Below are 13129 nucleotides of genomic sequence, written 5' to 3' on the forward strand. Positions count from 1 at the left end.
TATATATATATATATATATATATATATATATATATATATATATATATATATATATATATATATATATATATATATATATATATATATATATATAAATATTTTTTTTATTAAATTAATACAGTTTTGTAACGGATTTAGTGAAGGATGTATCTCTCTCTAACTAGGTTTTTTGCTTTAATTAGCAACGGATAAATTAATTTAGCGATGGAATATCTTATGTTTTCTCGTCAGATTTAGCAACATCTTTGTTTGTCATTAGTGACGGATCATTCCATTGCTAAAATGTAGCGACGGATGATTACACAGTCGTAGCTAAATATTAGCGACGCGTCTTTTAGCGATCTCCATAGCTACGGACCATTTCTGTCGCTATATAGTTATTAGTAACGGATTTTGTCCATTTAGCGATGGATTGTTCCGTAACTAAATGACAGTTTTCTAGTAGTGAAATCACCTTCTACAAATAAAAAGTTACGCATAATTTTTTCTTTTAAAATCAGAGGAAGAGTGTCCACATATTACCATATTATATACACTTAACCAACTATCACAAAAGAGGCATGCATGACTAGATTATTTAAATTATCAAGAGTACGGATTAGGAATTTCGGACAGATTAGATAGATAAACTTCGAAAACTATTTTCTCTTACACCCTTCGTGAAAAGACTTTGAAAATTTAACCACATACTCTAATATGCGTCTAAATCACTCCTTTAAAACAGTTTGAAAAAAACATTAGTCATTTGAGAGAAATAATTAAACACATGCAACTGTACAGTTTGAAAATCCAGAACAGGGAAGGGAACTTTGAAAATTCTTTATAAATTCCCTACTGTTCTAAACACTACCAAATTTTATACCAAAGTAGATACGTGAGTAAGGATCATGCTCCAAGTTAAATGAATTCATTTGAGTAAGAATAACTTCATATATTGATGCACTTCCTAAAATGACTCAGCACGTGCACAGTTACGGAAATTAATTCATAATAAATTCGTGACTTATCCAAATGATGCAAAAGACCTACCAAAATAACCCTAACAGAAATTCCTATGACTCTGTAAACTGACATGCAATTCTAAACAGAAAGTATATTTAATACGGATTATCGAACAACAGGGCAGAACACAACATATAATTAACCGATAAGCATTATATAGAAGTTTGGCAAAAAGAGGAAATAAAAATCCTAATTATTATTAGATGCAATGTTCTTACTAATAAGATCCCCCGAGGGGTGGAAGAGTACGATAATAGATATCTAAGACGGTATCGAAAATCTTTAAAATTAAACTATACAAGTAGAACAATATGGCTAAATTAAGAGCACACAAGCTCCACACGCCTTCCATATGAACACATCCCTCGATTCTCGAACTCGACTTCAACTTTGCGACTCGTGCTCGGGATTGAAAGTACCTACAAGCATTTCAACACCTATATGAGTCTTTTGGACTCAATGAGAATTCCGAAGAAATACCAAATACACATAGGCAAACAAGCATATATTTATGATATGTATATATGTATATATGCCATCTCAAATCACACACATACACTGTATAAACATTTCGATTTTACCTCAATCGTCATTTCATTTAGGGGCTTCACCAATTTACCTTTACCTTCTCGGATACCTCTTAGACCTTCTCACTTTACCTCTTAGACCTTCTTTTCATCATTTCATAAGGAATAAGAGTGAATCCCTCACAAGGGAGTCGTCATTCTTTTACACACACATTCATTCAAGTGCTCATACAATGTGTGAGAAAACATTTTTGTTCGGATATCCTTTGGAAAATCAAGTAAAACCATAGACAATAAGCCTTCATTTATTTGGAACCCATTTCATAAGTGGAATCAAACCACACACTCTTCATTTCATTTTTGGGGTACCGGTCCCTCATACCCCGTGCTTATTTGATCTATGTTTTACAAGACTTTCCAATTTTAAAAACGTGCAAGTGAGGTTAGTACATACTTTCATTCAATTCAAGCAACTTGATTAATTGTGTGAGAAAAACATTTTTGTTCGGATATCCTTTGGAAAATCAAGTAAAACCATAGACAATAAGCCTTCATTTATTTGGAACCCGTGTCATAAGTGGAATCAAACCACACACTCTTCATCTCATTTTTGGGGTACCGGTCCCTCATACCCCGTGCTTATTCGATCTATGTTTTACAAGATTTTCCAACTTTAAAAACGTGCAAGTGAAGTTAGTATATATTATTCATTTCACATATTCAAATTTAGCTTTCACATAAGCACACATATTTCCACATATTTCACAAAGGCACATAGTTTAGTCACAAATCACAAAAGCAAGTAAGACACATAACAACTCAAGCAAAGAACATAGATCACATATTTACACATATAGCAAAACAACTCAAAGCATTCAGTTATTTATAATTACTATCTCCAAGTTTCATTAATTAAAGTTCAAGCCCTCTTTCTCAAGAGACTTGAAGTTTTCTTTCAAGTAGCACCAAATTTCCATTTACTTCATTTTCTTTCCAAAATATTCAAACCATCAACAATTCAATCACACAAAAATTCATTTTTATTAATCTTTTTCTCGGTTTTTATCTTCGTATATTATCTTATTACTCATAGATCATAAACCATGGATCGTAAGCTTCCTCGACCCGAAGGGAGTACACTTACAACCGTGTAGGTCGATATATATATACACATAGAAACATATACTTATATATATATAGCACATATAGATTATAAATAAACCATGGATCAAGTACTTTCTTAGACCACGCAGGTTTACAAAAACCATGGATCGAAGTTTCCTTAAGATCACGCAGGTCTAGTATATATATACATAAATAAAATTGCAATATTATTCTTAGTTCTTCAAGATTATATCATTTAAAGCTTAGATTCTTACATGCATGGATGATCAAAGCATAAATTAAACACAAAGTTTTATTTTCTTTCTGCTTTAGTTTTCGGTCACCACAAGAACATTAACAAGAAATTAAAGAGAAGAAAAATACTATTGGTGTTGAAGCACTTGTAGCAAGAATTCGAAAATTCTCACCTTAATCTTCTTAGAAAATTGGAAGGGTGTTCTTTCCTTTCTACAAGGAGAAGAAGAAGAAATTTTAGAAAGAGGGGGAAGAAAAAGCTTAGTTTCTTGAAATTTTCGAAAATGAAGAAAAGAAAGAAGAGGAAGAAGACTTACTCCTTTGGCCTAGAATTTTACTCTTGAAAGAGATTTTGGGTCTTTCCTACACTATAATTTCGAAAATTGGGAGAAGAGGAGAAAGAGATTTTGATTTTTGATCTTTAGAATGTGTGTAGAGAAGATGAGAAAATAAATGAAGGCTTGGGTTCTATTTATAGAGTAGTGGGGGACTTGCAACCTTAAAGATTAAGAATTGGAGAGTGACCTTTTTGCAATTTAGGAAAACTTAGGAATTATCTAGAGGGACATCTTTGCAATTTCATTTAACTATTCAAAAAGAAATTCAAAAAGGAAAATCTTAATGTACATGGGCTCACCTAGAGAAGGGTTGTACTCAAGGAAAATTTTGGTCTTGTGTTGTACCATGGTCAAAATTGAGGGATGATAGGAGGAATTTTCTATTTTTATTTAAGAAAATATGTGATTTTAAAATTCTCCTAACAAATAAGTTCTAGCAAACAAAGGAGTTTAATTAATCTCTAGATTAATAATTAACTAAGATGATCAATTTAAATTCGTCCAAAATTATTTCAGACTAATGCATTCTATATGAAATTTCACCAGTTATCACATAAATAAAATCTTAAACTAATAAACGCACATAAGAGATAAAATCACGTTAACTAAATAGATGCTAATTAATGAAAAATTAAATTATCGGGGACGCAGGGTGTTACACAAAACAAAAAAAAAACCCAAAAAAATATATAATAATATTGTGTTTATAGTTATTTTACTGTCAACGACTGTAATATAATTACGTTGACTTGTCAACTAATCAAACAAAATAAAAAAAAATAAAAACAATAATAATAATAATATTATCATTGACTCTAATTGTACTGTCAATGGCTGTACAATTACATAAATGTATTGTCAACGGCAGTACAATTACGTTAATGTACAGTCAGTGATAGTACAAATACGCTAATTTACTATCAGTGACAGTATATTTACCGTTAATGAAAGCACAATTACGGTCAACATTTAGCGACGGGCGTAAAAAAAAAAAAAAAAAAAAAAGTCAACGCCGAAATCTGGCGGCGGAAAAAACAGATCAAAAAAAAATAAAACAAGATAATAAATAAATAAAATCGAAAGGTCAACGCCGGAGACCGGCGGCAAAAAAATAATTTTTGAAAAAAAAAGTCGAAATTGAATTTTCGTGGTCAAAATTGATTTAATTGAGGTTACAATTAAGAATTGAGTGTAAAGGATTGTGGGTAATTTTGTCATATACATGAATTTTTCTTTTATACTCCCTCTGTCCCATATTATATGTCTTTTTAGAAAGTTTTTCTTGTCCCAAATTATTTGTCATTTTAGACTTTCAATGTATCATTAATTGCACTATTTTCAATTTTACCCTTTATCACTCATAATTAGTTAGTTGTAAAACAATTAATGTCAAGGATATATAAGTATTTTCCTATGCTTTTTACTATAATCTATATACATTTATTGATTTTCTTAATACGTGTGCAATAACCCAAAACGTCATTTAAATTAGGACGGAGGGAGTATATAATAAATATTAAACGAATGGGCTTTTGGCGAAAGAAATATAGCCCATAAACTTAGAATAATAACTAGGGATGTCAACGGGTTGGTCCTGGGCCGGATTTGCCTAAACCCAAGACCGGACTCGCGAAAAATTTATAAACTCAAGATCCGCCCAACCCGTTTTAGCTTAGACCCAGACCCTAATTAAACGGTTCTGACCCGCCAGATCCGCTAGACCCGTTAAGATACAAAAAAATTAATATTTTTTAACTTTCAAAACATTTTGCTTGTATATATTTTTTGTAAATGATCTCAATACCAAAATACAATATTTTCAAAAATCTCTATAAATGATATAACATGAACAATAAAATTACGTAATAAATTATATTTAACTTCGATAATAAATAAAATTTAAAATGCAAGACAATTGGCGGTTGTCGACAAGTGATGAATATTACTCACGAGAAATGAGATTCGAAAAATAAAACAGTGAAAATAGGTAAATGAAAATAGACAAGGTGGAAATTGATTGTTTGATAAATAAAATTCGAAATTATATATATATATATATATATATATATATATATATATATATATATATATATATATATATACGGGTCGGTTCCAGTAAGACCCGTAACCCGACCCAGAACCATCCGGTTCTAGAAACTTAAACTCATTACCCGACCTAGACCCGTCCCAAACGGTTCAGTTTCGGGTCCAAGACCCGTCAAACCCGTAATCATTTCCATTCCTAATAATAACGATTGTTGGTTACGGACTTATGCACATAAACCTCATAATATATTAATTAACTGCTTTAATTGCTATTTGCGGTTTATAATAAAACCCCCCCCAAAAAACACTTTATTTCACTAAAACCACAAAACTTCCCAAAAAAATCCAAACCCCCCCCCCCCCCCCCCCCCCCCAAAACGCGTAAAAACCCAACTTGGGCGTCCATTCATGCAGTGCACGCCCAAGTTGGGCGTGCAAACTGCATTTGGGCGCCCGAGTTGGCGGTCCAGTGCAAAAATTTTATTTATTTATTTAATTTTTTTTTTTAAATGTTCGAACGCCCAAGATGGGCGCCCAAGGCGTGTACGAACGCCCGGAACGGGCGTTCGTACACGCCTTGGGCGCCCATCTTGGGCGTTCGAACATTTTTTTGCGAAAAAAGAAGCCCTACAAATCGATTTGTAGGGCTTTTTAACATGAAATTGGTTCCGTAATTGACCTACCCAATGCATATTACACATAAAAGAGTCGAAATTACATCAAAAAATCGAAGCCCAACCCTTCTTCAAGCTTGATTTCAAATTTTCGAATTTTTTTTTTTTTTTTGCTATTTGCAGTTTTGGGGGGTTTTTTTGTGCCCCATTGCTTAGAAACCGCGAATAGCAATTTTGTGACCGCAAATAGCATTTCATTTAAATATTGATGCACTGATTTTTAAATTTTTAAATATGAAGATTTGTTAATGCTAATTTTAATGAAATAAATCATTAATATAAATAATTAATCAGCAAAAATCATAACACACGTGCAACGCACGTGTTACCTTCCGGTGATACATAAAAAGGGTTGTAATAATGTTTTGTTTGCAGTCATTCTCAAGTTCAACTGTTCAACCCAAACAAAGATCCATTTATGTCCCAATTAAAGATGCAAATAACCAATATTCAATTGATTAAATTAAAAAAAAAAAAAAAAACACAATAGTATTAAAAACTGCAATTTCCACCAAACTGCTCAATTATCACTAGGCACATGATTTAATTAAATGCACCCAAAAAATTCTAATAATAAACACTAACAAAATTAAAAAAAAAAAACTATGACTAAATCCCCATAAGCCTTAATTAATCAGCCTCACACCGGTACTAGCTAAAACTATAATGCTACACCAGGTGAATTATACCGGGGAATAATAATAAATAGAACTAAACCACCCAATCATCGATCGATCACGAACACATGGAAGGAACTTGAACACTCGGGTCGATAAATTTGTGGTCGGCGTTGGAGCATGACGCCGTCGTAGGTTGTCCCGTCGCCTTTGTTGTCAAATTAAGAGCCACAAACTCGATGTTCTTGCATGGCTTCTTCTTGCTGCATTGTACGTCCACCGCAACTTTCGATTCCGAACTTCCCTTTATATTTACAAACTTCACTCCGCTGATTTCTATGTCCGACTCACCCTATAACAATATTTTAATCAAACACGTACGTAACAAAAAAAAAAAAAAAACCGAAAAAAAAATAATTCAAGATTTCGATTTCTTTGACTAGTATTTATAAAACAAGAATTAATTTAGCAATTGGATGTGATGCAAGGGGTACTACATACAATAAAATCATTTTTTTTACGCACCTGATGGCTGCAAAGGTTGTTTGGGCAGTAGTACTGGTCGATTACGATAGGGTTCTCGACATCATCCACAAGAATATTCGAAAAAGTAACGTCGGAGACGATGGTGGACACTGTAGACGGGGCCCACGTTTTGATCCTCAATCCATTATTGGTTTTCGTAAAAGTACAGTTATCGACAAATATCCCATTAACATCTTTTTCCTCTTTATATTTCCCTAGGCTTCCGATGCTAATCCCGTGTCCGGGCCCACACCAAATCTTTGTGATGTTGACGTTTGTGTTTCCGTCTCCCATCGACACGCAGTCGTCCCCTGTGGAGATGCGAGAGTCGGTCACCCTTACGTTGTTCGATCTCGCGATGTGGATCCCGTCCGTGTTCGGGCTGTCGGCTGGGGCCCGTATGTCGATGCTGTTCGCGCTCAGGTTGTCGCACTCGTTTATGGTGAGATGGAACATCTTGCTGTTAAGCAAATTGATCTCTCTCACCACCGTGTTACGGAGAGTATTCAACTTAATCGACTGTAATATTAATCGAAGTCTTGTTAATATATATAGACAAAATCGTAACATTTTTTTTTAAATTTTTTTCTAAGAAAAACGAAGAATCTATCGAGGGATTATTATATTACCGAGGGGGGTCGTTTGCAACTGGTGGATCGATCGCACGTATTGTACGACCAAGCCTTTGCTCCATTGCCGTCGAAAGTACCGTTACCGAAAATAGTCAATCCATCTACCTTATGGAATAGGATCCAATAATCTTCATCAAGTGAAGCATCATCCGAAGCAATTAGGGTTCCCTTTATCATAAAATAGGTTTCTCCATTGCATGGTCCTTCAAATACTGCACCTCTCAAAAAGAATATTCCATTTGGGATTGACACTACCCCTCCATTTGTTGCACATGCTTCCTTCCATGCACTCATCAAAGCCTACAAATACATATTTATATTCATCAATTATGTATATAAGCAGTAGATTTTACGTACGTGCAGTCAGTGGCGGAGCCAGTACAGGGTTAGAGGGGGCCATGGGCCCCCGCGCACATTTCACAAATCTTTATTATTTTATATAAAATTTTTAAAAAAGTTGTGGATAAAAGCATTATCGGCCCCCATCATAATTTTTTTAATGCGTTTGCCCCGTCGAACTTAAAAATTCTCAAATGTCTGTTAGTTTATATAAAAATGTTACAAAAATTGTATATATATAAAAAAACATTATCAGCGCCCCTCATAAAATTTTTAATGCAGTGAACTTAAAATTTTGGCTCTGCTAATGCGTACACATCTGAAAGTGTATGTATACGTAACATGTATTATATTATATACAAAAACAAAAGGATATATGATTGCTATATATAAAATTAAAATGAGTTACGTACATTGGTGCTATCGGTTTTTCCACCGGAAACGGCGCCGTAGTCGGTAATTTCGAAAATCTCGTTTTCGCCATTAGCGTAGCTAATTACGCACAAGAACCAAAAAACAGAAGCAAAGAGAGAGGAATAAGCAAATTTGAAATCCATATTATATTTTGCTGTATCTAATGGAATTTATGGAGAATAATGAAGAAGAATATGATTAATATATATATATGGGCGAAATGGATCAACACTTTAATTGCATCAATATCTCATTAATTAGTACATAATCTTCATTAACTGGTTGGGAAGATTAATTACCTTACTAAACTACAACTGAAAACTGTGTGAAACTGTGAATAAATCGATCACTTATATTGTCATTATCCAAAATCCAAGTACATTTTTAGGCCCCGTATTTGTACAAGGAAATAAAATCCGGCTGATTCTGTTAACTTGAATAAAGATCATATCATATATGTAACTCGAGAAATAAGAAGTTATGTACAATTTAATTAAATTCTTACTTTTCATTTAGCAATATATTATATTAACATATATATTTTTATAAACCTAATTAATAGTTAGAATGTTTAGTGCTTTCTAGGGCTGTTAATCGGGCCATGTGAGCCGAACTTGGATTGGCTCAAACTCATATATCATCGGGTCTCAATACTATAGACTCAGGGCTTGTTCTGTTACCTATATTGAATTTAGATTGGATTAACTCTCTAATGGCTAATTAATTATTTAGTTAGTAGCATGTTCGGTTTCTTAGATTAGATCTTCTATTAAATTTGTTAAATTCAGTTATTATATATGAATTGTCTATAAAACCACTTAGTTTAAAATAATACGATATGATTTTAAGGATAAAATTGTTTTTTTCCCTTTTTAATCACCCCAATTAAATTAATCTCTAGAGGAAGGGTGCTACTAATTTAATGCAATAGTAGCATTTAATAGCGGACTTTGATTTAGTAGTGGGTTTGAAAAAGTGTGCATCTTGTCAACCGGACGTGTTATTAGCCCCTACTATTTAGTCAATAAAACCTTATAGTAGTAACCGAACGAGCCTTTAAGCTCATATACTATCGGACCTCATTACTATAGGCTCAATCTCGGTTCATGTATTATTTGGTCTTTGGATTTATATCGGGCTCGTATCGTACAATTATATACTTTACAACTTTAATTTGCAATCGAACGTGTAAAAAAAGGAACCTTCACAATTATCGAAAAGCTAAGGAAGGAAATTTAGAATAGTCATGAAGAGTAAAATAAGTTAAAAACTATAGTCGCATTGTAAAATAAAACCATACTCTATTCCTTAAAAAGACTGAACTTTAAAGTTGCAAATATTTAATCCTTGAGTAAGTAATATAACCAAAAATGCATGAGAGTCCAAAATGAAGAAATGTAAAATAAATAGGATTAATTCTAAATGTACTCTTAACTCTTTTTAGTTATTTACTTAATGCCTTATTCGGGTGGAGCCACAATAGACTCAATAACTCGGCTCATAAATGGGTCGTATTTAATAAAATAACTCAAACTCGACCAGACTCATAGTTAGCTAGGCCCGGCCGCTCAAATAAAGTCGAGCCAAACAATCTGGCTTCGGATATTCTCAATTCAATTTCCGGTCATAACTCTAGTTAAAACCATCTTAATAAACGTGATTACCATAAGATTGTACATTCTCATAACTTCCCTCTACTATCTTTCTTAGTGAAATTAAAAAAATGATATTATTTTGTAGACCCCCTCATTTCAAAATTATATAGAACTAACTATCAAGTGGATTACACTTTAGGGGAAAACCCCCTCATTTCGAAAATATTTTGACATACCCCTTGACCACCACGAAGTTCCTATATTACCCTTTTAAAATCAGTTTTAAACCCTAGCCACTCACATTTCAGTCTCTCTCTTCTTCTCCCAGATTCAAAATCCCGCCTCCACAAACCTCTCACCGGCGAAATTGCTTCCGGAGTTATAACTCTCTCTCCGGTGGTCGGAATTTGATGGTTTAACTACCATTGGATTCCTCTCGTCGAGCTCTTTCTTTTGGTGGTAATTTCATTCAGTTTGGAGCGCAAATCTGTTTCTGCAATTTTTTTTCATTCGACGACGGTGGTCTTGCCGGAGATGTATTTTGTGTTCACCAGTCGAAATTTGACAGGCTACCTCCTTTGGATTCCTCTCGTCGAGATCTATATTTTGATGGTAATTTCGTTGTTTTTATGTTTTCAGATTTATTTCTATATTTTCTTTCATTTGTGGTGCGCGGAACCGTGAGTGGTTATTAGCGGCGCCTAGGGTTTTGGTAGGAGGCGAGGGGGGGGGGGGGGGGGGGTTGAGGAGTCACTGTATGTTTGATTTAAAATATGTAGCATTTCCCAGCAATAACCTCTGTCTCTATCTCTCGATCTCTTAGTGTTTGTTGATTTTTTGAGTGTTTTGATGTTTCTTCAAATTTTGTTAATTTGAAGTAATTTCTTTCGTTTTGATTTTGCAATTGCAGCTTAATGAAATCCATTGATCATCTCCTTGAAGGTTTCAAAAATTTGGTTGAAGTTACATGTGAAGCAATGCTTAACAAACTGTATACATTACTACATATTACTATACATTACTATATATATAGTAACATGTAGTTACATATGCATATATTTGTGTATTTTCGATCTGTATTTTATTGGTTCTGAAGTGATTTATAATCAAAATATTGAATTTTGTAAATTTTTGTTGGTGTTTATGAATTTCTTTTGTATAAGCCAGTATTCGTGTGTGTATACAACTGATCGACTAAAAATATGAGGAAAAAAAACGAACATAACTATGAATTACTATAGGTACTATAGTTACATGTAGTTATTTTCAGTATAATAAACATATTGTTTTAAAAATATAAAACAAATTAAAAAAATAAATATATATACATTTAACAAACATGTTTATTATTTAAAAAATAAAATAAATAAATAATAATAAATAAATCAGCGAAAATAATAAATGCAGTACCAAAAATGTTGAATGCAGTTTGACCGAAAATTGCATATAAGGGTAGTGTAGTACTTTCGCTTCTCCATGGGTATGTCAAAGGATGATTGGGGCTTGGATTTATCCATAATTTATTTGGTGGTTTGGGGTATGTAAAATAACCCCTAAAAAAATATATGAAATCTGAAGTTACAAAGGTTGCGGACAAAAATACTAAATAACTTTTTTTGGCAAAAAGGCCCGGACCAATTTTTTTTCGTAAAAGGACATAAAATATTTCCAAGCCCATCAATGATTAAAGGGCGAACGGCAAAAAGGCCCATCACATGGGACTTAAATGCATTTTAGTCCACAAAAAAAAACAGTCTCTCAATTAAGCCCATCGCCATGTCTTTAGTCCAAAATACCCTCAATAATATAATTCTTATCAATTCCACCCATTATGCTCTAACTTCCTTAATATTACACATTGACCCCGTATTTAAAGAAATATATCACATTAACCCCCAAAACTTTTTTTTTTCAGAAAATAATTTTTTTTCTGAAATACTTTTTTTCCGGCAAGATTCCGGCGTTGATTTTTTTATTTTTTTTTTTTTGAAAACTTTTTTTTTCCTGAAATTTTTTCCGGTCGGTCAACCACCGTTGACCGCCGGTCTCCGGCGTTGATTTTTTTTTTTTTTTTTGTGAATTTTTTTTTCTTAGAAGAAAAAAATATTTTAATTAATATTACTGTTTTAGCTACTAAATTACTGTCTCAGACAGTAATATTACTGTTTGGGACAGTAATATTATGAATATTATTTTTCCGAACAGTAATATTATTAATATTATTGTCTAAGACAATTAAATTACTGTTGAAGACAGTAATTTAGCATCTAAGGCAGTACTATTAATTAAAATATTTTTTTTAAGAAAAAAATGAAAAAAAAGTCAATTAACAGTTAAATTATTGTCTCCGACAGTTAAATAACTGCTGGAGACAGTAATTTAGCAAACGAATACAGTAATATTAATTAAAAATATTTTTTTTAAGAATAAAAAAGTCAATTAACAGTTAAATCACTGTCTCCAACAGTTAAATAACTGCTGGAGACAGTAATTTAGCAACGAATACAGTAATATTAATTAAAATATTTTTGACGATAAAAAAAAGTCAATTAACAGCTAAATTACTGTCTCCGGCAGTTAAATTACTATCTCCGGCAGTTAAATAATTGCCGGAGACAGTAATTTAGCAGCCAAGACAGTAATATTAATTAAAAAAAATTAAGAAAAAATAAAATTATAAAAAAAAAAAAAAAAGAAGTCAACGCCGGAATCTGGCCGGAAAAAAAAAAAAACATTTCAGAAAAAAAAAATATTTCTGGAAAAACAAATTTTGGGGGGTTAATGTGATATTTAAATCCGGGGTCAATGTGTAATATTCAGGAAGTTAGAGCATAATGGGTGGAATTGATAAGAATTAGGCTTAAAATTGGGGTCAAAATTGAAATTATGGTTAAAATTGGTTAATTGATGAAATTGGGCTAAATTGGGGTGTAAGTCATGAAATTGGAGTTAAATTGGGTTTCAATGAATTGGGGGTAATTTTGGTATATATAGAAGGATTTTCCTTATTTGCAAATAAGTTTGAATGGACTGGATTTATTTGAAAGACAAAATAGTTGGA

General features: G+C 32.6%; 2 protein-coding genes across 2 annotated transcripts; both read right to left on the reverse strand.

The window, feature by feature from the left end:
- Window positions 1-6526: 6526 nt before the first annotated feature.
- Window positions 6527-7718, reverse strand: LOC105959657 (exopolygalacturonase). Its single transcript, XM_088823301.1, has 2 exons — window positions 7089-7718; window positions 6527-6915 (listed from the first exon to the last, which is right to left on the reverse strand). The coding sequence occupies exons 1-2, from the start codon at window positions 7656-7658 to the stop codon at window positions 6682-6684; spliced, it is 804 nt and encodes a 267-aa protein (XP_088679427.1). The 5' UTR covers window positions 7659-7718; the 3' UTR covers window positions 6527-6681.
- LOC148767922 (polygalacturonase-like) lies at window positions 7709-8616 on the reverse strand. Its single transcript, XM_088822689.1, has 2 exons — window positions 8473-8616; window positions 7709-8020 (listed from the first exon to the last, which is right to left on the reverse strand). Exons 1-2 carry the CDS (start codon window positions 8614-8616, stop codon window positions 7709-7711), a joined length of 456 nt encoding a protein of 151 aa, XP_088678815.1.
- Window positions 8617-13129: the final 4513 nt, after the last annotated feature.

The sequence above is a fragment of the Erythranthe guttata genome, chromosome 9 (genome assembly GCF_056151865.1).
Source record: "Erythranthe guttata isolate IM_541 chromosome 9, IM_541, whole genome shotgun sequence".
Classification (NCBI taxonomy): domain Eukaryota; kingdom Viridiplantae; phylum Streptophyta; class Magnoliopsida; order Lamiales; family Phrymaceae; genus Erythranthe; species Erythranthe guttata.

Excerpts from the sequence above, each read along its gene's own strand:
- LOC148767922 (XM_088822689.1), bottom strand. The coding sequence starts at position 8,616 with ATGGATTTCAAATTTGCTTATTCCTCTCTCTTTGCTTCTGTTTTTTGG. Across the intron at positions 8,021-8,472 it reads GAAAAACCGATAGCACCAAT|GCTTTGATGAGTGCATGGAA; the intron begins GTACGTAACTCA and ends ATGTATTTGTAG.
- LOC105959657 (XM_088823301.1), bottom strand. The coding sequence starts at position 7,658 with ATGTTACGATTTTGTCTATATATATTAACAAGACTTCGATTAATATTA. Across the intron at positions 6,916-7,088 it reads ACAACCTTTGCAGCCATCAG|GGTGAGTCGGACATAGAAAT; the intron begins GTGCGTAAAAAA and ends ATATTGTTATAG.